This window comes from Jaminaea rosea, assembly GCF_003144245.1.
Source record: "Jaminaea rosea strain MCA 5214 unplaced genomic scaffold BDZ90scaffold_18, whole genome shotgun sequence".
Lineage (NCBI taxonomy): Eukaryota > Fungi > Basidiomycota > Exobasidiomycetes > Microstromatales > Jaminaea > Jaminaea rosea.
The window spans coordinates 171013-193724 of NW_020289992.1; the positions used below are offsets into that span (position 1 = coordinate 171013).

General features: G+C 59.9%; 12 protein-coding genes across 12 annotated transcripts; 4 read left to right on the top strand and 8 right to left on the bottom strand.

Annotated features, from left to right (window-relative positions):
* Positions 1 to 262: 262 nt before the first annotated feature.
* BDZ90DRAFT_262961 (hypothetical protein) lies at positions 263 to 1234 on the bottom strand (the record flags this gene model as incomplete). Its single annotated transcript, XM_025508555.1, has 1 exon — positions 263 to 1234. The coding sequence occupies one exon, from the start codon at positions 1232 to 1234 to the stop codon at positions 263 to 265; it is 972 nt and encodes a 323-aa protein (XP_025359355.1).
* A 597-nt stretch (positions 1235 to 1831) lies between these two features.
* BDZ90DRAFT_234694 (hypothetical protein) lies at positions 1832 to 3486 on the bottom strand (the record flags this gene model as incomplete). Its single annotated transcript, XM_025507111.1, has 1 exon — positions 1832 to 3486. A coding segment is annotated over exon 1 (1003 nt), but the record flags the coding sequence as incomplete, so codon positions are not given.
* Positions 3487 to 3655: 169 nt separating this feature from the next.
* Positions 3656 to 4440, bottom strand: BDZ90DRAFT_234695 (putative integral membrane protein). The gene has a single exon (XM_025507112.1). It carries the CDS (start codon positions 4389 to 4391, stop codon positions 4002 to 4004), a length of 390 nt encoding a protein of 129 aa, XP_025359357.1. The 5' UTR covers positions 4392 to 4440; the 3' UTR covers positions 3656 to 4001.
* Positions 4441 to 4722: 282 nt separating this feature from the next.
* On the bottom strand, positions 4723 to 6729 carry BDZ90DRAFT_94853 (hypothetical protein). The gene has a single exon (XM_025509969.1). It carries the CDS (start codon positions 6492 to 6494, stop codon positions 4953 to 4955), a length of 1542 nt encoding a protein of 513 aa, XP_025359358.1. The 5' UTR covers positions 6495 to 6729; the 3' UTR covers positions 4723 to 4952.
* A 511-nt stretch (positions 6730 to 7240) lies between these two features.
* BDZ90DRAFT_214552 (hypothetical protein) lies at positions 7241 to 8030 on the bottom strand (the record flags this gene model as incomplete). The annotated part of the gene is made up of 2 exons (XM_025504195.1): positions 7241 to 7581; positions 7667 to 8030. Coding segments are annotated over 2 exons (705 nt in total), but the record flags the coding sequence as incomplete, so codon positions are not given.
* Positions 8031 to 8653: 623 nt separating this feature from the next.
* BDZ90DRAFT_244213 (aldolase) lies at positions 8654 to 11681 on the top strand. The gene is made up of 3 exons (XM_025507457.1): positions 8654 to 8997; positions 9084 to 10894; positions 10975 to 11681. The coding sequence occupies exons 1-3, from the start codon at positions 8689 to 8691 to the stop codon at positions 11630 to 11632; spliced, it is 2778 nt and encodes a 925-aa protein (XP_025359360.1). The 5' UTR covers positions 8654 to 8688; the 3' UTR covers positions 11633 to 11681.
* Positions 11682 to 11685: 4 nt separating this feature from the next.
* On the bottom strand, positions 11686 to 13145 carry BDZ90DRAFT_234699 (putative ribosomal protein S4.e, cytosolic). The gene has a single exon (XM_025507113.1). The coding sequence runs from the start codon at positions 12740 to 12742 to the stop codon at positions 11888 to 11890; it is 855 nt and encodes a 284-aa protein (XP_025359361.1). The 5' UTR covers positions 12743 to 13145; the 3' UTR covers positions 11686 to 11887.
* A 334-nt stretch (positions 13146 to 13479) lies between these two features.
* BDZ90DRAFT_234700 (hypothetical protein) lies at positions 13480 to 14817 on the top strand. The gene is made up of 2 exons (XM_025507114.1): positions 13480 to 13846; positions 13924 to 14817. Exons 1-2 carry the CDS (start codon positions 13793 to 13795, stop codon positions 14575 to 14577), a joined length of 708 nt encoding a protein of 235 aa, XP_025359362.1. The 5' UTR covers positions 13480 to 13792; the 3' UTR covers positions 14578 to 14817.
* A 447-nt stretch (positions 14818 to 15264) lies between these two features.
* On the top strand, positions 15265 to 16954 carry BDZ90DRAFT_234701 (putative MDH1-malate dehydrogenase precursor, mitochondrial). Its single transcript, XM_025507115.1, has 4 exons — positions 15265 to 15400; positions 15499 to 15735; positions 15839 to 15987; positions 16066 to 16954. Exons 1-4 carry the CDS (start codon positions 15272 to 15274, stop codon positions 16598 to 16600), a joined length of 1050 nt encoding a protein of 349 aa, XP_025359363.1. The 5' UTR covers positions 15265 to 15271; the 3' UTR covers positions 16601 to 16954.
* Positions 16955 to 17131: 177 nt separating this feature from the next.
* On the bottom strand, positions 17132 to 18094 carry BDZ90DRAFT_282080 (putative 60S ribosomal protein L36; the record flags this gene model as incomplete). The annotated part of the gene is made up of 3 exons (XM_025509425.1): positions 17132 to 17288; positions 17768 to 17946; positions 18034 to 18094. 3 exons carry the CDS (start codon positions 18092 to 18094, stop codon positions 17175 to 17177), a joined length of 354 nt encoding a protein of 117 aa, XP_025359364.1. The 3' UTR covers positions 17132 to 17174.
* Positions 18095 to 18462: 368 nt separating this feature from the next.
* Positions 18463 to 19813, top strand: BDZ90DRAFT_234703 (L30e-like protein). Its single transcript, XM_025507116.1, has one exon. It carries the CDS (start codon positions 18827 to 18829, stop codon positions 19688 to 19690), a length of 864 nt encoding a protein of 287 aa, XP_025359365.1. The 5' UTR covers positions 18463 to 18826; the 3' UTR covers positions 19691 to 19813.
* Positions 19814 to 19906: 93 nt separating this feature from the next.
* Positions 19907 to 22453, bottom strand: BDZ90DRAFT_265765 (WD40 repeat-like protein; the record flags this gene model as incomplete). The annotated part of the gene is made up of 4 exons (XM_025508678.1): positions 19907 to 21043; positions 21121 to 21239; positions 21322 to 21439; positions 22430 to 22453. The coding sequence occupies 4 exons, from the start codon at positions 22451 to 22453 to the stop codon at positions 19907 to 19909; spliced, it is 1398 nt and encodes a 465-aa protein (XP_025359366.1).
* Positions 22454 to 22712: the final 259 nt, after the last annotated feature.

Consider the following 22712-nt stretch of genomic DNA (forward strand, 5'->3'; position numbering starts at 1 on the left):
TCGAGGCTAAAGCAACACGGGCTGGACAGCTGTCGTGATGGTGTTGGACGCGCGACGAGAGACCATTCGAAAGTGGGAGAGGCTACCATTGAGCGTCGAGTGGCAAATTGCGAAGGGAAAGGAGCCTGAATGATGGGGACCAAAAGCCAAGATTCAGGAGGATCCCTGGGCCAAGGAGTCGATGTGAGCGGGAAAAGGCTGCTTGATGATGGCCAAGAAGAGCGGCTCCCCACTACGGTCACACCGTCCCGACTTGCCCCGCTCAACTCTGCCTTCTCTTCTTCGTAGCAGATGCCTGGTCTATCTCCGTCTTCGGGGCACTCGTTGCTGGACTGACAGTAGCGGAGGTTGAGCTGCGATTGTCCTGGAAGCTGGCGTGGATCGGAAATTTGGCCGAGTACGTTGGAATCGTTTGCAGCTCTCGTCCTGTGTAGTACAGATTGTAGTCAACCCCCTGCCAGTTGAAATGCGTGGGGAGATGCAGGACCAGGCTACTCAAGGGCGTCGTCCTGCTCGCTTGCGTCAACTTGACGTACACTCTCGCGATGCCCTCTGACTCGTCGGCCAACTTGAACTCTGTCGTCCTCATTACAAGCTTGCCTACTCCGATCACTTTCCCAATGCTCGCCACGACTGTGTCAAAGCTTTGCATGACGGCTTCGCCGTTGTTGGCAGAGACAGGCAGTTTGATGCAGTCGATGATGAAGTCATCGCCCGAAAGGGAGTTGGTCCAGGTCCAGAGGCTCCAGATGCGGGGATCGCCACCTTCGAGCTGGATGGACACCAAGTAGGGTGCAATGGCCAAAAAAGCAGCTGGCGAGTCGAAGACAAGGTCGATGGTCTCCCAGCCAGCTGAAGACCCTCCCGTCGCTTTGTCAAAGGTGATGCTCGGGAGGACAAGCGAGGGATTGACTTTGTTGAGCAGAGGCTGGATCTGACGCCAGAGACCCCGTCGGATGTGATCGTGCAACGCAGTGTCTCCGATAGGCTCGAGGTTCATTGTGGCCTTGAAACGGAGGGTGAGAGGACCGAGAAGTCGTCGGTCTACCTGCGTTCGTGTGTAAGACTCTCGAGCGGGCTCGTCAAGCGGGCATTGGCAGGCGAATGGCACGACCTTGCGTGCAAAGGGGGCCTCGAGACCACTTGGAACGAAGATGCGCGCCCTCTTGTCGCTGGTGAGCTTGAAGGCGTCATTCGTCCCACCAGTCTGTGTGTTGCTTGTTGGCGGTGCCATGATGAGAAGACAGGAGAGATGGCAGATTTGATGTGGCGGTCGAGTGAGATTGCGAGGCGAGAGCGTCTTGCCCTCCGTCTAGCCATAGCAGTCGTTGAGCAGCGGCCGGGTGTGCTAGACACGATCGTGCTACAGTAAGATCCGTGGCTCTAGCCTGAGCTTGCTGAGTGATGAAGACGTCGGAGGGAGAGTGCGGTCAGATTGATCACTTGAAAGGGAGAAAGGGAGTTGATGAAGCGGAGTGCAAGTCGAGGAGCGGTAGGTACAGTACTGTATAGCGGACCTCGTGTGGGCGGGGTACGGAAGTGGGCGCGTTCAAACTGGCGTCCCGTTTGAGAGTGCGGCCACGAATTACGGTCGGAAGGCGTGCCTCGATCAAAGCGAGCGAAGCCACACACCTCTTCCAAATGAGGAGAGTGAGAGCTCTGATGGCTTCCCCCCTCCTGCTCGATAGAGATCCTACTGTCAGGTCGCCCAACACTGCGCACGCAAAAGATTTGTCCCGCTCTTGAAGGCGCTGAACGATGCAGAGCTACAGTAGCTTGTGGAGACTCGCTCACTCTTCCCCAGCTTTGTGCCAGATCAAGCGCGGTAATGAGGATGAATATGATTTCATTGAGACCTTGAGACGGAAGTCAGAGCGGAGGAGGACAACGATGGCTGAAGGGCCTCACCATCCCAAGGCTGTGCTCACAGCGAGCTTTGAGCTGTGCTTGGGGACGAGAGGAGAAAAGAGAGAACGGCGACTGACGAGCCTTTTAGAGGCGATGGCTGCATCTTGTGTTCAAGAGCTGCACGCCGGCAAGGCCTGTTCGACGACAAGGGAGATCGATTGTATGAAGATACTGCTGTGAAGGGTAGGAAGAGGCGCAAACGTCGGGCTTGGAGGGATTTTTGGATCGGCTGCTAAGAAGGCGAGGTTTCAGCACGAGCTGTTGATCCTGCCTACTGCGTTGACTATTGTGCTCCTGGTCGGCGACGTTGTCGATGCTTGACCCTCTCTTGCGAGCAACGAACGCAAATTTGGCTGGCTGTGTCACTGGCTGAGTGGCGTGTCCCGTCGCGACTGGCTAGGCTACGGGCATCGTTGTGGCTTGCTGGGCCGCCTTCTTTGGGCGACGCTCTTCGGGATACTCAACGCTGGCACTGTGCCTCTGGCGAAGAGTGCGCCCGGGGTGAAGCATGGAGAATTCGACTCCCTTCCAGCGGAAGAAGGAGGGTACAGACTCTACGAGGTCCGTGAAGTTGAGTTTCATCCCGCCTGCCGAAAGGCGTATGTAGGCGCGGATGACATTCGCCGATGTCGTCGTGTCGTCGGTCTGCCAGGGTTTGAACTGGACGCGGCCCACGCCGATAGTGACTCCGATATCAGACACGGCATCATCGAGAGCCTGCTGGAATTCAGTGAGGCAAGAGTCATCGAGTGGCAGGCGGGGGAAGTCAATGGGGAAGATGTCGCCTGGAAGCGTGTTGGACCAGCAGTGAAGCTCGTAAACGTCGGCTTGCTGAGAATCTTCCTGGTGCTCAATCTTGGTGATGCCGTTGCGCGTGACGACGAAGGACTCGACGGTGGAGCAGACAATATTGATGCAGGGAAGGATATTGCCATCTTTCGAAGTGCAGTCTTCGTCGAAAGCGATGGCCGGACGAATGCTTTGAGGTGAATGGCTGGGCATGAGCTGCTTCAAGCGCATCCAGATGGCCTCAGTGATCTGATTTTGCGCCTTAGCGTCGATGATGAGGTCGTTGCCCTTGGTCGACCTGTAACGGAGAGTAAGTGGGCCCAGCATGCGGCGATCGACGTCCGAAGTAGCTGCGTCCTGCTCAAGGGGCTCATCTCGAGGGCAGTTCCCGTGAAGACTGATAAGGGTACGTTCCAGCTTGGGCGCACTCTGGCCAGCCTCGATGTGCAGCACCTTCATCTTGGCAGCTGCCTTGGCGGCGGCATCCGCGGCGGCAGCGGCTGCGATAGGGTGCTTGACACTGCTCTGCTTTTGCGTCTCCGTCGTGGGCGTGACAGAGGGCAAAGAAGCAATGCTGAGCTGCTCAAGTGCGGCTGAGTCGGGCGAGTCGGTCATGGTTGGGTGAGGAGACGTCAGACGGGACAGCTACCGGTGTGGGTGGGTGATGAGCCGGGAGGCAGGACGGCGGCTGTTGAGATCAGACGGCTGAAAATTGAGGGAGTGCACGTGGTCCGTAGCAGCACCGGCAGATGGCGAGGTTACGGTAGAGGATGAGGCTGGAGAGTGAGTGGAGCGGAGGGGAAAGATAAACACGCCTTACTCGGGGCCTTCCGTCCCCTCTTTCTGCCTCGAGTGAGACTGACGCGCGTCTCACTTCCCGAGACACGAGGTCGTGGCGGGACGTTCCAGCTAGACTACAGTGGGCAATGAAGAGGCGCTGGCGTAGCAACAAGAATATCACGCGATCGAGATTCAGCAAGTTCATAGGGTATTGGGTACTATCGGTAGCAGCATGAGGCAAAGCGAGGTGGGTGGACTTCGGCAACCAGCGGCGAGAGAGAGCGCTGCCGCGAGAGACAAACAGTAAGCACGGACGATTCGAGTGGGTGGATGCATATAAGAGGCGCAGCCCATCAAGAAGGCGAAAGCGAGCTATTCTGTAGGAGGCTGAAGCTTCTTGTCGAGCTGTGCCGCCAGAGAGAATGACGCAGAGAGCCGTCCACTGCGCCTGCGTTGAGCCCGAAAGCAGGCATCTTTGCATCATGAGGACAATCGTGCTCGCAGCGCAGCGAACAGGTTTCTCTTCAGAAGCCTAGCGCCAGAATTGCTCCCATGATGACCAGCCACGGCGCATAGCCCCAGTGATTGCCCTGCCCGGAGCCAACCAAGGCATAGCACGCCCATCCGTCAACGGCAGCCACGCTGGCAGCTGCGAGCATGATCAGGCCGAGCGACTGAACGGTGCCACAGTAGGCCGCTGCAAAGATGGAGAGTCCCATAAAGACATCGCGATAGCCATAGGCGGCGAGCAAGACGTCGGCGAGCTTGCGCTGCGAGGCCAAGGTTGGGTAGGTGAGCTCAAAGAATGAAAGTGCACTTTCAGGTCGGAGCATGGCGTTGATTCCAAAGGCGATGAAGAGGGAGCCAAAGCCAGCGCAGATGTGGCGCATAAAAGGCTTCTGGGAAAGCGGCATGATTGGCGAGTGGATTGTGCTCGAGATTTGACTTATCGCGGTGATGTTGTTGAAGGGGAGAGAGGATGCAAGCAAAGGCGCGGGCTCGAGCGCACGGACGGACGTGCGAACCTGCGACACTTTCGAGCTCCGCGACGCCCAGACCAGTTGAATCTCGCTCGCCTATCGCACATTGCTTCAAGCCGCGCCGCCGCCTGAATGAGTGGAAGGATGGACCGCGGGCGTCTACGCGTAAACGGTCATACCGGTGGCCCACAGTCACGCGCTGCGGCGGGCAATGACGAGCAGATATACCAATGTATTGCGACGCCTAAAGTGAGTTGAACAGATCATTGCTCGGCGCTCGAGGGTGAAATTGTGGCGAGATACGAGCTCGGCGATTCGGCGAATGGTGCGAGGTGTGAGAAAGTGGGAGAAGAGGGTCAAGGGTGGGCGGTAGGATTGATGAAGGGAGGAAGCGGGTATCGCTGAGTGGACCGATGCGAAGGCACATGATACTGTAATAGAGTGTGAGGCGAGATAGCGGCGATGCCTCGCAGACTTGGAGCCAGCGTACCCGCTTCAGGTTGCAGACTCCCGTGCAGCAGAGCGAAAGGCAGTCCCTTGAGCCTGTCCCGTCGAGGTTGAGGGTGACGCGTTGCGTGAAAGTTGCCCCTTCTTCCTCTTTGCGGATGTTGAGGGAGAAGTGGCTGAGGCCAAGTGAGGATCGCCTGCGCGTTTCACCGTCGGGCTGGTGGTGTGCGTGTCACCATTACCTGTACTGGGCTCCACGCGAGGGCCGCTGCCATTGCCGTTGCCTACACCGCTACCGCTCGCCTCACCTGGCTCATCATCGATCGTGATGACCTCGCGCGAAACCAGCTCCCGCAATTCGAACACCTTTCTCTCCTCATCGGCCCCTGCAGCCATGGCTCCCTCGCCTACGTGCACGCTCCCCTCCTTCCACAGCCTCGTCTGCCTGGCAAGAGAGCGCCCATTGTACTCGAGCGGATACTCCCTCCCGCCATGCCACAAATGAGTCGGTAGTTGGGCCAGAAAGTCTTCGAAGCGCTGCTCCATGCTTGCCTTGGTCAGAGTGATATACGCCGTCACCATACCGATGGGACGCTGCACGCAGAGAGAGGGGCATACGGCGTGGTTGCTTACGACGCACAGCGTCTCACCGACGATGCTTCCAATTCGCTGCAGGTCCGCCACAAGGATGTCCTTGTCGAACTGCTCTCCTTGTAAGCCGAGGCAATGCAGCAGCAGCATGGTAGGCTGCATCGTAGACGAGTAGAGGAGTCGGTAGCGAATGTCCCCGCTGTCGCTCACGCCCGCCAAAGTGAAGCCGGGCAGAATCTTGCGCAAGTGGTCATGCACCGCAGCATCCCGGCATTGCAGGTCGATGAAGCGGGAGAGGCGCCCGTAAGGCTCGCCATCTTGCGGTAGATAGATGGAGGGCAAGTCGACGCTGAGCATTTGGGCTTGCTCTGTAAGAATAGTCCAAATCTGGCAGCACACGTTGAGGTGAACGCGCCAGAGCGTCAGAGGTTGGCTTGTGTCCGCTACGTAGCGGAGGGCGATGGGTGGGAGCGAGCGAAAGTCGACAGGTGGGCAGGCTAGGGAGAAGACGCAATTGCTGGGCAGAGAACCGAAGAGGATGGACATGGTGCCTGTGCAACTGAGCGAGAGGGAGGTGGCGTGTAGAGAAGGTGGTGCTCCGCCGCCGCCGCCGCCGCCGCCGCTGCGTGGGCTTACGACGCCGTGTGAGGTGGCTGCGCGAGAGGACGCCGTGTGCGAAGCCGCAGTGAGAGGTCGAGCCGCAGTAAGAGGCCGAGTCCCAGCTGCGGTGGATTGTGTATTGGCGTTGGCCGGGACAAGGGAGAGGATACCAGGCTGACGACTGCTGTTGCCGTTGGACCCAGACGACATCGTTACTGCGGGTGCAGGTTGAGAAGCCAAGGTGTGAGCTGGCAGGCGAGTGGGCGAGTGGGCGAGCGAACAAGGCGTGGAAATTCGCCAGAAGGCCGGCCGGCATAGTGCTCGATGTACATTCCAATCGATGATGTGCTTGCGGATGAATTGATCGTAGAGTGGGTGGGCAAGATGGGCGTTGAACATTCACCCGCCTCTGGCACTACCGAGCCGCCGCTGCAGCGCGTCGAGCGGGCCGACCAGAGAGCAAAGAGCGCGCTGAGCTCGCCCACTGGCGTAGCCCGCCGCCGCTTGTTCAGCATTTCGCCCTTACCACCATTGCAATCCAGCGAGCTCGTCACGTCGGGCCACCATCGAGCTGTACCAAGAGCGACAACAGAACATTAGCACCGTCAACGGCCAGAGAGTTTCGTGTGGGAAAGCATCCGTGCAGCCGCTGAGGACTTCGCAGCGAAAATGCAGCGTTTAAAGAAGCACAGAAGTAGCTGCTAATGCGATGCTGATTCCAAGATGTGAAGTCGCGCGCAGTGTGAACGAGGCCGAACCAGAAAGGGTAGGATATAGAGGATCGGGGAACGAGACGAGAGAGGGAGATTAGAGAACAAGGGAAATAATGATCGACACGAGAGCTTCGCGAGGAGTCTCTCCTGTCGCATCTAGTAGGGACGCTCGCTGAGGGGCTGCTGAGCGAGGCTGGGCGCCATAGTGGAGGGCTGCGTGTTGACCGTACCGTAGGGGTCGTGCTGCGGCGCAGCCTGGTGCATAGGCTGCTGCGACCCGACAGTGCCGTAGGGGTCTACGTTTCCATAGCCATGCCCAGCAGCGTCAGCGTCGTACGAGCCACGCACACGCTGGCGGGCCGCCTCCGGGTCCTCGCCATGCTTCTTGGCCTCCTTGACAGCCATCTCCTCCTGCTTGCCCTCGTAGTTCCTGGGCCAGAGATCGACCGTCATGCTGGCCCAGAAGAACGTAAGCAAGAAGCCACAGATCCACTCGCACGCCGCAGCCCCGCTGACAACGTGGTCGCAATGGGTGTTCGTGGCGAATGTAGGGGCGTCGCCACGGCACTCCGCGTAGAGGCCGACAAAAACGACCAGGACGACGAAGGCAGCAATTAGGAGAGTGGCCTTGAAGACTGCGGCCCACTTGAGGTGCCTGATACTGTTCGGCTGGTGGTGCGCAAGGGAGAAGAGTTCCAGGATCTGGAAGAGAACAGCGAGGCCGGTGCAGACAATGAATAGCAGGGCGCAGCTCCAATGTATCTGAGGGTAGTCTGTAAAGCATCGCGGAGGAGGCACATTGGGTCAGTTTCTGTCGATACCCTTGCCAGCTACTTCCTCCTCCATCGCTTCACTCACCCTGGTCGTTGAATCCCGAGAGAAGGCCGAGGAAGAGAGCTCCGAGCACGGCAAAGAAGACGCAGAAGATATCGTAGATGGTCTGTCGCTTCTTGATTGACCCTGGGATCCTCCTCGTTGACCGGAGGTATCTTTCGGTCGCCATCGTGGCGATGAAGAAAACCCCCGTGAGGACGGAGAAGATGATGAACCACGTGTTGTGGACGGCGCCGACGTCGGAGATGAAGACGAAGGAAGCATCGCTTTCGACGTACTGTGGGAATCCATCGCGAGACCAGAGGACGAGGAGGCCGATGATGTCTACGAGCCATACGGCCGTCGTGATGACGGGCAGGAGGAAGGCCCAGTAGTGGATCCAGAGCATGGCGGGCGCGGAGGTGATGGGGTGGATGGGCGATGAGGAGAAATCTAAGTCTAGATGATGCTTGTGAAGATGGACGGAGTAGGTGGCCTGACGATGCCGTGTAAGTGAGGGTGGGGAGGAAAGAAGAAAAGGAAGAGCGGGGGGCAAGGGTCTTGTAGAAGGAGGGAGTGGAGAATCGTTTCCGCGAGCACGGCGCGGCGCGGCGCGGCGCGGCGTCTTTCCCGCTCTTCGAAACCAGGATCGTGAGCGCAGCAAGGAGGGGCTGGCCAGGGCAGGCTTTGGACGTGAATCTCACCAACGTCACCGCTGCATACGGCCGGTCGGCCTACGCTTTTTCGCCTTCTCCTTGATCGAGTTGGAATTGACCCGCCTGCTGCGTCAGAGCGATGAGTGAATGCGGTGCGGTGCTGCCTGCAATCAGGGTCCAAATTTCGCAGGCAGCGCGAAGTCTGCCGAGCGAGGCCCGCGGTGAGTTGACGTCACGCCTGGCTAGCGGAGAATCGCGCAAAACCACGTGGCGACCGGCATTGACGGCGACGGGCTGAGGTTGAGGTCGAGTCGAGGTGAGGGAGGTTGCCGGCGGGGAAAGGGCGGGGAGAGAGAGCTTGGCGTCGAGCTTCCTAGTCCAACACTACCATCTCGCACGTAGCAGCTCATCATGTCCGGTCTGCTGGGAAGAGGCGCCGGCTTAGCTGCCCAGCGCAGCTGGAGCAGAACAACATCGTCACCTGCGCTCCCACGCCGTTGCCTAGCCGTAGCCTCGCCCGGCTCCCTCCCCGGCGCAGCGCAGCAAGAAGTCGATGGCCCCTTTGTCAAGATCGTAGAGGTGTCGCCGCGTGATGGTCTGCAGAACGAGAAAGCGGCTGTGAGCGTCGAGACAAAGGTGGAGCTCATCCGTCGCTTGCAGGATGCGGGTGTCTGCGCTATTGAGGCGGGCAGCTTCGTGAGCCCCAAGTGGGTGCCGCAGGTGAGTCGGCGAGACGGGCGAGGTAGCATGTAGGGTGGTGCGACTCGTCCACTGACATTCCCTGTCTCTGTCTCTCGCTCAACCAGATGGCAGACACGGCTCGCGTCCTCACCTCCATGCCTCTCAAGTCCGGCATATCGTACCCCGTTCTCGTCCCAAATGCCCGCGGGCTGGACGACCTCCTCTCACTGTTGGACTCGCACCCGAACCAGCCCCTCACCGACGAGATCGCAATCTTCACCGCCGCAACAGAGTCCTTCACCCGCAAGAACACCAACGTCTCCATCACCGAGTCCCTCGACCGCTTGTCCGCTGTAACGCAGAAGGCGAAAGCCAAAGGCCTCAAAGTACGCGGCTACATCAGCGTCGTTGCTGGCTGCCCTTACGAGGGGGCGGTGGATGCGAAAGTGGTTGGGGACATCTCGAACAAGCTGTTTCAAATGGGATGCTACGAAGTTTCACTGGGAGACACGGTCGGCGTGGGCAACCCGAGCTCGATGCTGTCCGTCCTCAACGAGTGCGCCCGCTTCAATCCGCCGGACTTCTTTGCTGCTCATTGTCACGACACATTCGGCACTGGTCTCGCAAATGTGCTGGCCATGGTCGGAGCCGGAGTGCGGGTGGTTGACACGGCTGTTGGCGGGCTGGGTGGATGCCCATACTCACCGGGTGCGACGGGCAACATCGATACAGAGAGTGTCGTATATGCGCTGCATAGCGAAGGATTCAACACAGGCATCGATCTAGTCAAGGCGGCAGAGGCGGGGGAGTGGATCGCTCAGGCTGTTGGCAAGGGCACCAACAGCTCGGCGGGCAGGGCGCTGCTTGCAAGGCAGAGGATGGCGGGGAAGCAGCAGGCGCGGGGGTACCACACTCGAACGGGCAGGGCAGCCTCGAGCCCTGCGGAAGGGATACGCTCTGCCTCCTCCTCGTCAAGAAGAGACGCATCAGCCGTGACGCACAACCAGCCAGGTCCGACACCCCCACCACCCACCATCCCCGCGGACTCATCGCCTCCGCAAGTCCTGCGTCATCCCAGCGTTCCAGATCTGGAGATAGCCCTGCATCCGACCTCTATCTCCATTACCTGCCCCTCACACTCCATCAACGAAGCCTTCGAGCTCGACCACACGTGGTTGCGTGACGTGTGCCCGGAGGTGGGCTCGTCCATTCAGGCTGGGACGGGACAGAAGTTGTTCGGGACTACGGACGTGCCGCTGGCCGAGAATGGAGCAGGTCTGCTGGACCCTGAGCACCCACCGCGATTTGAGCAGGGAGCAAATGAGGAGCCGGTTCTGGTCCTGACCTACTCAACATCAGCACCAGTCCTCAACGCCTTCTCCACTACCTTCTCTCCTTCCCCGCCTCAACCACCAAAGGAGGCCCACGTCTCTCGTGTCCCTTTGCGCACTCTCCTCCTCCATGCCAGTGAGACCCTCTACCGCAGCGAGTGGCATCTCGATCCCGCAGGTGTAGCAGAGCCCTGGGTCGCTGCAGACTTGACCAAGCTGCCTGCCGGCAAGAAAGGAGAGAAGCCCTCTGCGGCAGGGGAGGTACAACCAACGAAGCTGGACGAGGGGCTGGCTCAGTCTAGACCAGCAATGGTAGACTATGGCGCCCTCCACCCGCAAGCTCCGCAGGCGCGGCAGGCTCTTTGGAGTCTAGCAAACTCGCTCGTTAGAGACGGCCTCACCTTTGTGCGTGGCTTGCCCACAGACGTCAAGAGCGGCACCTCACTCGAGGGTGAGCGTGTGCCCGAGCTGGCGAAGCTGGCGGATATGCTCGGAGAGGTGCGCAACACCTTCTACGGCCCTCTCTGGGATGTCAGGAGCTTGCCTGCGAAGGAAAGCAGGAATATTGCGTACACGAATGTGGATTTGGGGTTGCACATGGACCTGTGAGTGCGACCGAGCGCTAGTCTGTAGTTCAACTCATCACAAGGCGTACTGACCTCTCCTGCGACCCCGCCCATCACAGCCTCTACTTCCAAAATCCTCCCCGTTTCCAGTTCCTTCACATGCTCCGAAACGATGTGCTCGGCGGCTCATCAATCTTCGTCGATTCCTTCGCCATAGCTGCGCGCATCCACGCCGAGTCACCGGAGACGTTCCACCTTCTTACACAGGTGCCCATCGCATACCAATACGACAATGACGGCAATTACTATCGGTACACGCACCCGCTCTTTGAGCTGAGCAGTGCAGGAGGGCAAGGGCACGAGGGTCCGCCGTTGCATGCTGCGAATGGGGCAAAGGGGAATGGGATGCCTAGACTGGTGGCGGTCAACTACTCGCCCCCCTTCCAGGCTCCGCTACCTCTCGTCGCACACCCGCTGTTGCGCGATCCTACGACACGCGCCCGCTTCTACTCCGGGCTCAAGCGATTCGCCGACCTGACGCTCCTCCCGGAGTTCAGGGTGGAGCGTCAGCTCGAAGAGGGGGAGGTGGTCCTCTTTGACAACCGTAGAGTCTTGCACAGCAGGAAGGGATTCGAGTTTACGGAGACGGGAGGTGAAGGGGAGGAAAAGTACAAGAGATGGCTGAAGGGTTGCTACGTTGATGGTGATGCGATTTGGAGTCGGTGGAGGGTCGTTGAGAGGGAGAGGAGGGCAAGACTACAGCAAGAAAAGAAGTAGATAGCCTACTGTACTGCACCTATGCAACTCAGTCAGGCCTTCGATGCTGCTTTCGCTCGATCAGACTGATCTCGCCGCGCTCATGGGAAAAGTCTCGCTTTTGGATTGGTTCAAAGACGGGACACAAAATGGTACAAGAAGGAGAGAAAGCGTGTGCAAGTGCTGATGATGTGCGTCACATCCCTCCCCTTCGCCCTCTACGAGCGAGGGTAGGTGCGCGTGGTGTTTGGTCGTGTTCGATGATGATTACCGCGATTATGCCTCACGCGACTCCTTCTGGCGACGACGCTGGTCGCGCTCCTCAGCAATGGAGAGCTTGATTCCTCCACCCTTGGGGATCGAGATCCACGGCTTCGAGTCCTGGGGCGCAATGGCGAAGATGTTGCTCATCCTCGTCGAGAAGTCCCTTCCCAGCGCATCACGGACGTGTCCAATGTCGAAGCCACCAATGTGCTTCTCACGGCCGACGAGGGTGCCCACACGACCCTGGTTACGACCGCCAGTGACCATGCAGGTGATGCCGGTGTCGAGGTGGATGTGCTCCTCGAGCTTGCCAGTCTCGATGTTGTAGCGGACAGTGTCACCGACGCGGATGACGGGGTCAGGGTAGCGGATGGTGCGGCCGTCGTGGGTAGCGATGAAGGGGACGCCCTTGGCACCGAGCTGCGCCTTCTTGACCTTGAGGAGCTTGTAAGATGCCTCCTCGGGGGTGATGCGGTGGACAACGAAGCGACCCTTGACGTCGTAGAGGATACGGAAGTGCTCGCCCGACTTCTCGATGGAGACGACGTCCTGGAAGCCGGTGGGGTAGGTGGGCTCAGTGCGGACCTTGCCGTCGACCTTGATGAGACGCTGGGCGGTGATGGCAATGACCTCACGGCCAGTAAGAGCGTACTTCAGGCGGTTACGGAGGAGGACGATCATGGGGAGCGACTCGCGCAGCTTGTGCGGGCCGGGCGCGGGCCTGGGGGCGTAGGTGCCGCCGAGCTTGGCAAGCATCCAAGACGAGGGGGCGGCAAGCCGCTTCATGTGCTTCCTGGGACCGCGAACCTGAGAGCGAGGAGGGAGGAGGGAGAGCGAAGATGGGTTAGTAGCTGCGCAAAGAGGCATCGTCGACATGCTTTGCCGTCGCGCAAATGCCTGCCAGCCGTCGTCGTCGTCGTCGTCGTTGGCCAAGTCCGCTTCGCGGCACCTCTCCCACAATTAGCCAGCTAATCTACCCCTGCTGAGCTCTTTGTTCTTCGTTGTGGCAGACAGATCCTGCGAGCTATCTCCAATAGCCCTCTGTCCGCCGCTGGTGCCAGATACACCATCGCCCGTTCAGCTGCCTCCCCTCTCCAGCTTCACCGACAAGCATTTTCACCCATGCCTCGACGACGGTGACAAGTGACGACGACGACGAAGGCTTTGGCGACGGCAGAGTATTGGCGTGGCGTTATCTCTGCACGACGCTCACCATATTGACGAGGGGATGAGGAAGAGGAAGGTGGTAGTGATGGAGAGTTCGAAGAAGTGCAAGTCAACCGACGCCAGCCTTGGTTCACTGTCCAGGCCGCCTCGCCGCCAGTCTCGCTCGCGCCCTTTGGCTCTCGTCGACCCGCCCTCTCTCGCTCGTTCCAAGTCTCGACGAGAGTCCGCCCTATGCGCGGCTCCGAGGCTTTGACTTTTTCGTCGCGTTCGACCGCAGACCCGCAGGCGCAGAGCGGTAGAGGACGCCCACGTGGTCAACGGGGCGCGGCCAACCGCGATGGGCGAGGCGGGAGGACAGACACAGGCAAGCGGGGCGGGCGAGAGCTGGAGCTACAACGACGTCGAATTGCAGGTCTGGTCTCCTTCTCGTCGATCCATATCACCATCCTCATTCCCCTTCTCACCCTCTTTCACAGCAAGGTTGGTATCAGCGTATGGCAACGCAGTGAGCAGGTCATGATGGATACAGGGGGCAAATGCTCAGGATAGTCGGAGGAGGGGAAGATGGGACTGGCTGGCCACTCGAGGTTGGCTGCGAAGATGGACGAAGCTCCGAGCGTCTGAGAGATGCTGGACGGGCGAGGAGCGAGGCGGGAACAGGGATCGGGAAGATGGATCACGCAGTCGTCACCACGAGCACGCAGCTGGATGCTGACTTCCATCATCACTGTCGTCTCGCTCGCACAGACTATGGCCCGCAACTCGGACATCGCTCCCTACGTCGGACGACTGAGCCGATCGGCGGTGAGCACCAAGAGCGATGCTGGATAGAGGGTAGTGCTGGAAGCTGATGACGTTCCTCCCCCTCGCCCACCCGCTAGGCCTTCGGCAAGAAGGGCGGCTACAAGACCGTTGCCGCTCGCAAGCCCGTCGCTCCCAAGAGCGAGGAGGTTGCCGAGACCAAGTCCAAGGACCTCAAGAAGGGCGGCTCTCGCTCCATCCCCGTCACCAAGGCCTCTCGCTACTACCCCGCCGAGGACGTCAAGAAGCCCAAGGCTTCGCGCAAGGTCTCTCGCCCCGCCACGCTCCGCAAGAACATCCAGCCCGGAACTGTCCTCATCCTCCTCGCCGGCCGCTTCAGGGGAAAGCGTGTCGTCTTCCTCAAGCAGCTCGAGAGCGGCCTCCTCCTCGTCACTGGCCCCTTCAAGGTCAACGGCGTCCCCATCCGTCGCGTCAACCAGGCCTACGTCATCGCCACCTCGACCAAGGTGGACCTCTCGGGCGTCTCGGTCGACGAGAAGCTCAACGACGCTTACTTCCGCCGCGAGAAGACTGCTGGTGCCAAGCCGGAGGCAAGCTTCTTCGCTGACCCGAAGAACAAGCAGCCCCACCCTTCCAACAAGGTCGCTGACCAGAAGGCTCTGGACAAGGCTGTCATTGCCGCCGTCAAGAAGAGCGGACCCGTCATGGCCAAGTACCTTGCGGCCACCTTCTCGCTCAGCAACGGTGACAAGCCCCACGCTATGCGCTTCTAAGCGGGCGTGGTGCAGAGAATCGTAGCAGTTGAGATGGTTGGGTAGAGCGATGGGTAGTTAGGCAGACGATGACGATGATGGCAGGCGGGGCCAGCAGACGAGCGAGCTAAAGACGGCGTGCGTGTATTCCCCCACACCTCTTGGACGCTCAGACAGTAGCGTAGCAGCGGCATGATGAGTGCTGGGCTCGCTGCACACACACACAGCAGCAGCATTGGAGGGGGCGAGAGAGAGAGAGGGTGACACCAGCGTGCCCTTCTCTTCTCTCCCTCTCCACTTTGTACCAATTCTATTCTCTTTTCCGCCACGAGCGTGCGTGTTGTGTGCGGCGTGCGATGTGGGGGTGACGAACAGCATAAGTCTCCACCATGCGCGCCTGTGATGCTCAGAGCGTGCGTGCGCTTCTCGTAGGTGCAGCGATGCTCGCAGATTGCTCGCAGCCTTGCCCCACCTCCCGCCTTGCTCGCTCGCGTGGCTATCCGGGACATCTCGGACCGGACCGAGCTCTTGATCGTCGTCTCGTCTCGTCATTGGCCCAAGAGTCGCTGCTGCCTCTCGGCTGGCGAGGGAAGTTGAATTGGGGCGGCGACTGACTGGCCGAGCGAGTCGAGTCGTGACCTTCTCACGCAGCGCAACGGCCAACTCCCATCTTGCTCTCTTTCTCCACCACCCTCATCCCTTCATCTCATCAGTCATGTTCGCAGCTCGCAACGCCCTCCGCGCTGGCCTTCGCCAGGCTCAGCAGCCTCGCATGTTCTCGACTTCGGCCGTCAACAACAAGAATGTTGCCGTCCTTGGTGCTTCGGGTGGAATTGGCCAACCTGTGAGTATCCGACTATGAAGCCTGACTATATGCTACTTCTCTCTCCACCTCAAAGCTCCCGGCTGACCACCTCCTTTCTCGCCTGTGTCCTCACGCAGCTCTCCCTCCTCCTGAAGAACGACCCCCTCGTTACTCAGCTCCGCCTCTTCGACGTCCGCCTCGCCCCCGGTGTTGCGGCAGACATTGGCCACATCAACACCCCCGCAGTCACCACCGGCTACTCGCCCGATGGAGCTGAGGGTGGGCTCGAGAAGTGCCTCGAGGGAGCTGAGGTTATTGTCATCCCTGCCGGTGTGCCGAGGAAGCCCGGAATGACCCGTGACGACCTCTTCAACGTGAGTGCCACGAGTGAGAGAGTGTAGCGATCTGAGCTCTGCTGCGCAGGCTGAGCAAGCAGGGAGAGCTGAGACTGACATCGCGCTTCGCCTCCGCTCGCAGACCAACGCCTCCATCGTCCGTGACCTTGCCAAGGCTGCGGCCAAGGTCGCCCCCAAGGCGCACATGCTCATCATCTCGAACCCGGTCAACTCGACTGTCCCCATCGTCCGTGAGGTCTTCAAGAAGGCCGGTGTCTACGATGCCAAGAAGTGAGTGCGCCTCGTAACGAGAAGCTGCTGCCCCCCTCATAGCGCTGACCATGTCACATCTCGCGCTGCCCCTGCCAGGCTCTTCGGTGTCACCACCCTCGACGTCACCCGCGCTTCCACCTTCCTCTCCGGCATCTCCGGTGCTGCTCCCTCGGAGACGATCGTCCCCGTCGTCGGTGGCCACTCTGGCGTGACCATCGTCCCTCTCCTCTCTCAGGCTGCCCAGTCTTCGTCCGTCAAGGCTGGCGAGCAGTACGAGAAGCTCGTCCACCGCATCCAATTCGGCGGTGACGAGGTCGTCAAGGCCAAGGACGGTGCCGGCTCCGCTACCCTCTCCATGGCTTACGCCGCCGCCGTCTTCACCAACTCGCTGCTCCGCGCCCTTAAGGGCGAGAAGGGCATCAAGGAGTGCGCGTACGTCGACTCGCCCCTCTACAAGGACCAGGGCGTCGACTTCTTCGCCTCGGCCGTCGAGCTTGGCCCTGAGGGTGTCAAGGAGATCAACCCTATTGGCAACATCAGCAAGGAAGAGGAGAAGCTCCTCGAGGCTGCCGTTCCTGAGCTGGCCAAGAATGTGCAGAAGGGCATCAAGTGGGTTGGTGAGAACCCTTAAAAGCGGGTGGGGGAGAAGAAGGTGTGGAAACATATCAGTAGACGCCCGATGAGGAGCCGTTGCGTGGGAGGGAGAGGAGACGATGACACTTGGGAGTCGTAGTCCTCTTCTGCCCACTCCTCGTTTTTAATTCAATATCGTCCCCTGTTTCAGGTGCAACACAACGACAACGATGCAGCGAGCGTGATGTAGCAAGACGATCCTCGGTGTGAGCGCACAATGGCGGCGTGAGTACGAGCACGAAACAAAGTGAGAGAAGGGTAGCCGTGAGGTCGACGGCAAAAAGGGACGATGATCGCGGGCGCCTTCGTAGAGCTCGTCAATCATGCACGAGTACCCACAACTGTAGGAGCTGCCTTCACGCCTGCTCTCACCCGTCACGCTCCACAGCAGCAATCAGTATCACTCAGCCTCGTTCGGTCCCTTTCCATCTTCAGTGAATGGGCGTCATATTGACTCTCTGAGACGACGATCGCAGTCGTGCGATGGTCTCTCATGTGATGGTGTGATGGTGCGAATGGTACAAAAAGAGGGAGAACAACTGAACAGCACGCCTGGGTTGGCGGCGCCGCACTTAGTGACCAGTACGCCTCTGCTCAGCGACGACGTTGGTGAGGTACTCCATCTTGCCCTTGGCGCGACGCAACGTGCCCAGGCGGGCCTTGAGGAACTTGCGGCCCTTCTTGTCCTGTGAAGAGGGGAGGGGTGGGGCGGTGTGAGTGATATTGTTCGTCAAAGTACGTGTGAGACGAGTCGAAGGATGAGTTTGGCGAGAAACGCAAGCCAGAGGAAGCCATTGCCGTATGAGGCCCAGCCATCCCGCAGGCAGGGATGGAAGAGGTTCTGCGATCGTCCTCGAGTCCACCCTGCATCTATGACTGTAGCATCCAGTCTCGCTGACAGTGACGGCAAGAGCAGATCACCGTGTGCATTGCCCCAGACTGCCATGGCCTGCTGAGCATGGCAGAGTCTGCCCGTGCGAGCCCCTTCATCTCGCTCTGACATCGCACTGCCAGCCTATCCGCATCCCCGTCTGTATGCTGCGACGACCAGCGCCTATTCTTTCCGATCTTCATCCTGCCCTCCTTCAATCATTGCTCATACCCAGCACTGCCTTCGCTCCGGACGTTCGCACTGCTACACTGCTCTGCCATCGCTGAAACTAACCTTGGAGTTCCTGATCAGCTCGAGAGCACGACGCTCGTAAGGGGCGAAGCCGGCGACCTCACGGACGACGGACTTGACGAGAGTGTTCCTCTGGCTGGAACGGCCCTTCCTTCGCGAGGGACGCTCAGCGACGTTGCGCTGCTCGGTCTGGTGTCCGCGCTTGATACCGAGGGCGAGGCCTGTGAGAGGGAGGGTGGTGGCAGGATAGGACGAGAGAGGTCAGAGACTAGGACTAGGAGCGAAGCAGTTTGTGCGCCGCCACGCACCGTTACGGTTGACGCCGGTGATCGAGCGCCTGTGGTCGGGGTTGCTGGACTTTGTCGACATGGTTGATGAGGAGGGAAGACGGGGGGGATGGAGTGGTAACAACGAAGGACGTCCGATGTTCGACTGTCGACTAGGCGGCGGGCGGGTCGAGCGTGGCCTTGGAATTCTAGCTCTGGCTCTGGCTCTGGCTCTGGCTGTCCCGCCCGCCCCGTCGTTCGTCGCTGCCGTCGTCGAGTCGAGTTGCGTTCGGCCGAGGTCATTTTGCTGCGCGCACTCGCTCCCTCGCTCACTCACTTGACCCGCGACTGGCTGCGAGGCCCACAGACAGAATTCGTGAGGCGGGCGGGCGGGCGGGGGCGATGCGAGAGAGGACTTTGACTCGATTGACCTCTCTCTCTCTCCCTTACGCTTTCGTCACCAACTCACCCTCCCTCATCCTCAACGCCTCATCAACATGGTTAGTTGAACTTCAACGACATACGGCGACGCTATGGCGACGTCGACACCATCCTCTCCTATCAACCCACCTCACTCTGCTCTGTTATCTCGTGCTCGCACGATGGCAGGCTGAGCAAGTCGAGCGAGCTTTGGCCAACTGGTTGCCGCTCGCACATCCCCGTCGAGGACGTCGAGCTGCATCTGCTGCACTCGCTCTGATGACACGGACGATGACCAATGGGGAGCTCTCGTTGCGATTCTCTCACTGCCCAGCAGTTGACGTCCTTCGATCTCGTTTAGGGCTCCGAGGCTTGTGTCGTCGTCGTCTCTACGTCGTCGTCCGCTCTCGTCCCAATGACCCACCGTGCTGACATAGCCATTCTCCTTTCTCCCCTCCCTTCTTCTGCACAGCCCAAGGCCACCACCACCAAGAAGGCAGCCCCCGCCCCTTACTCTAAGGGTGGCAAGAACGCCGCTAAGGCTCCCAAGGACGCCCGCTTCGAGAAGCGCTCGCGCAACTTCGGCATTGGCCAGGACATCCAGCCCCCTCGTGACCTGACTCGCTTCGTCAAGTGGCCCGAATACGTCCGCCTCCAGCGCCAGAAGGTCATCCTCAACCAGCGCCTCAAGGTCCCGCCTGCTATCGCCCAGTTCTCCCACACCGTCGACAAGAACACTGCCACCAACCTGTTCAAGCTCCTCAACAAGTACAGGCCCGAGTCCCGCCAGGAGAAGAAGGCACGTCTCGACGCTGCCGCCAAGGAGGTCGCCGACGGCAAGAAGGCCGACGCCAAGGCTGGCCCCAAGCCCATCCACGCCAAGTACGGTCTCAACCACGTCACTGCCCTCATCGAGGCCAAGAAGGCAAAGTTCGTTGCCATCGCCGACGACGTTGACCCGATTGAGCTCGTCGTCTTCCTCCCCGCTCTCTGCACCAAGATGGGCGTCCCCTACGTCATCGTCAAGGGCGGCAAGTCCCGCATGGGCACCGTCGCCCACAAGAAGACGTGCGCCGTCATGGCCATCACCGAGGTCAAGTCCGAGGACGAGCGCGACCTCGCTGCCCTCGTCTCGAGCGCAAAGGCAAACTACCTCGACAAGGCTTCCGAGCTCAGGAGGTCGTGGGGTGGAGGTGTCCGCGGTGGCAAGTCGACTGTCAAGATGGAGAAGAAGGCAAAGCAGGCCGGTACCACCGTCGCTGCTATCACCGCTCAGTAAGCGCAGCGCGTTTAGCGACTTCTCTCTGCTTCTTTGTATCACCACAGTCGGCGAGAGAGAGCGTAACCCGCTCCTCTTCCACACCGTCAATGACACGCATCCATTTTCACGTCATTCGCTGCCGCTGCTGCTGCTGCTCGAGTCTGATACCATTCGTTGCGACGTCATGCAAACTAGATGATCGCCCTTCAGTCCTGAATCTCCCTCACGATCCGTTCATGCCCCATCTTGACCCTCTTCCCCCTGCCCCTCCGCACCATCCCCATCCCCGGCCGTCCCCTCCAGAAGCGAAAACTGCTTCAACAACTCCCCCTCCCCTCCCTTCTCCAGATCAATCCCATAGACATAGAAGTAACCCTCGCTCGTAGCCACGAACACCTGTGGACTTGTCCCGCTCACCGCCACTACCGAGCTAGCACCCGGGGTGGGAAGGCGGAGAGATGCAAAGTCTCGTTGTGGTGTCCAGAGGGAGGAGAGGGATGAAGGTAGGTAGGCGCTCGTTGAGCTGCTAGTGGACGAGGCGAGGCGAGAGGCAAGAGCAGAGGTGCGTCGTGTGAGGGAGCCACGGAATCCTCCGCCTCCCGCAGAGGACTTGGACGATGGTGGAGCCGTTGCACCTGCTTGGCTACCATTCTCGCTACTCCCATCCTCACTCCCCAAACTGGGCGAATCGAGCGTACCCGCCCCTCCAAAGCCACCTCCTGGCGATTTTGCTCCTCCTCCTCCTGCCTTTGCCCCTGCACCTGCCAGCTTGAAAATATGCACCGTCTCCGTATCACTGCTGACGCAGAGGAGACTGCTGACCGCGTTGAATTGCATACTGTAGATCCTAGCCGGGTAGGCGCCGCGCCTATACTGGCCTACAAGCTGGGCACCGGGAACGGAGAAGACGCGCAGGACGGTCCCCTTATCCGAGGCTGTGGCTAGCAAGGTGCCCGTGGAATTGAGGGAGAGATGCGCGATGGGCGACTTGTGGGCTTGGATTATGTTGGAGACTTGGAGGTGGAGGAGATCGAAGATTAGGACATCGCCCGGTGTTGATGAGCCGGAGCTGGACGATGAGGCCCCTTTTGATCCCGCACCGTTCCCTCCTTCCCCACCGCTGCCTCCCGCAAACGGCGACGTAGGGCTAGGCACTGGGCTTGGGTAGGCCAGGAAGCACGGGTCGCTCGAGGGTGAAAGGGCGCAGATTGCGTTGGGATTTGGGCTCGTCTCGATGGTGTGGAGGAGCTTCATGTTGCTGATGTCGTAGATGTAGATCTCGTCCTCCAGGACCACGACTAGCCTGCGACGGTTGAGTTTGACGGCGAGGATCGTCGTGGGGAAGAGAAGCTCGCAGATTGTTGATTGGCGCTGCGCAGCAGGAGGGCGAGGAGCGAAGTGAGTATTTAGAAGGGCGCAGGGGAGAGTACGGCGCTGCGCAAACTCACCTTGGTGTTGACGATCTGCAGTCGTCGCGGCGAGGCGCTGGGTCCAGAATCTGCCGTACCTACGATGGCGACGAGAGAGGTACAGAAGAGCATCTCTACGATGGAGACTGGGCCGACATCTGTGAAACGAGGGGGCGAGAGAGTCAGCATACAGGCACGCCTCATGGTCTCCTGAGCCTCGTCTCTCGCCGCGATACGCACTCTTCGAGTACACCTTGCCAAACGGCTCGCAATTGGTGATCGAGTATCCCGTCCTCGTCCCTACTGCTACACAGCTAGCATCCTGATTGAAGTTGACCGACAGCAAGTCACTCGAGGCCTTGTGGGCATTGGTCCCTCCAAGAAGGCGTGACATCGTGGTCGTGACCGCCCTCGACTTATCTCTATTTTAGCTCTGTCTGGCTCGCTATCAGAATCGTCGCCGACTGCCAGCACGAAAAGCGGCCTGCGTAGCCGCTGCGATCCTGTGATCTCTACGGTTGATGCCGGAGGAGACGAGGGCGATTGCAGCGCACGAGGCGAGGAAGGCGATGAAACGGAAGAAGGCTTTGCGGGAAAGGGCTCGCTCTTCGAGGGGCGTGCGAGAGGAAGAGAAGATGCGACGGAGGTTCGGGAGGGCCATGCAGCACCAAGGGCTGCGATGGTACTTGGTAACGAGGGCGAAGGGGAGATGCGGTGGAGTGGATGCGGAGTCAAGTGTTGGACGGGCCACGCAGCGAGGCGAGGTGCGAGGGATGGGCCCGGGCATCAGCCACGTGGAGAGCGGGAGTGTGAACCGTGCACCAACGCCGAGCTTTGCGGGGAAGCAAGCCGCCGAAGGCGGCGAATGGCGGCAAAGACGTGGGGGAGTCAGTCGTCGCCGACCTCTTTGACTTCCTTACCTTCCAGCCACGCACTCCTGCTCACCCCACCATCCCTTCTTCGCCAACATGCCCCCTTCCAGCATCACCCGCCTCCACCCCACCCGCACAGCGCTCTTCCTCTGCGATGTTCAGTCTCGCTTCGCCTCGGCCATTCACCAATGGCCCTCCGTCGTAGCCACATCGGCCAAGATGCTCAAAGCGGCCTCTATCCTCTCCTTGCCCGTCTACGCAACCGAACAGGCCCCGAAAGCGCTCGGCAATACCGTCAGCCCCCTCTCTGAGCTGCTGGGTGCCCTTCCAGCTCCAAGCACCAAGACGGCCTTGCCCAAGACGCGATTCAGCATGGTCCTGCCGGAGGAGACGGACAAGTGGATGAAGGAGGCCGGCAACCCAAGCAATGTCATCATCGTCGGTATTGAGTCGCATGTCTGTGTTCTCCAGACTACCTTGGACCTTCTCGAGCGCGGCATCGCGGTGCACGTATTGGCCGACGGCGTCAGCAGCTGTAATGCGGGAGAGAGGAGGGTGGCGCTCGAACGTATGCGACAGGCGGGCGCAATCATTACTACGTCCGAGTCTGTTTTGTTCCAACTCATCGAGGACGCATCTCATCCCAACTTCAAGGCTATCAGCGGGCTCATCAAGGAGGAGAAGGAGCCGACCAAGACGGCTGTGCGAGACTTGGCGGAGCACCTCTAATGCGAGAAAGACGGGATTCATGCGAGGATG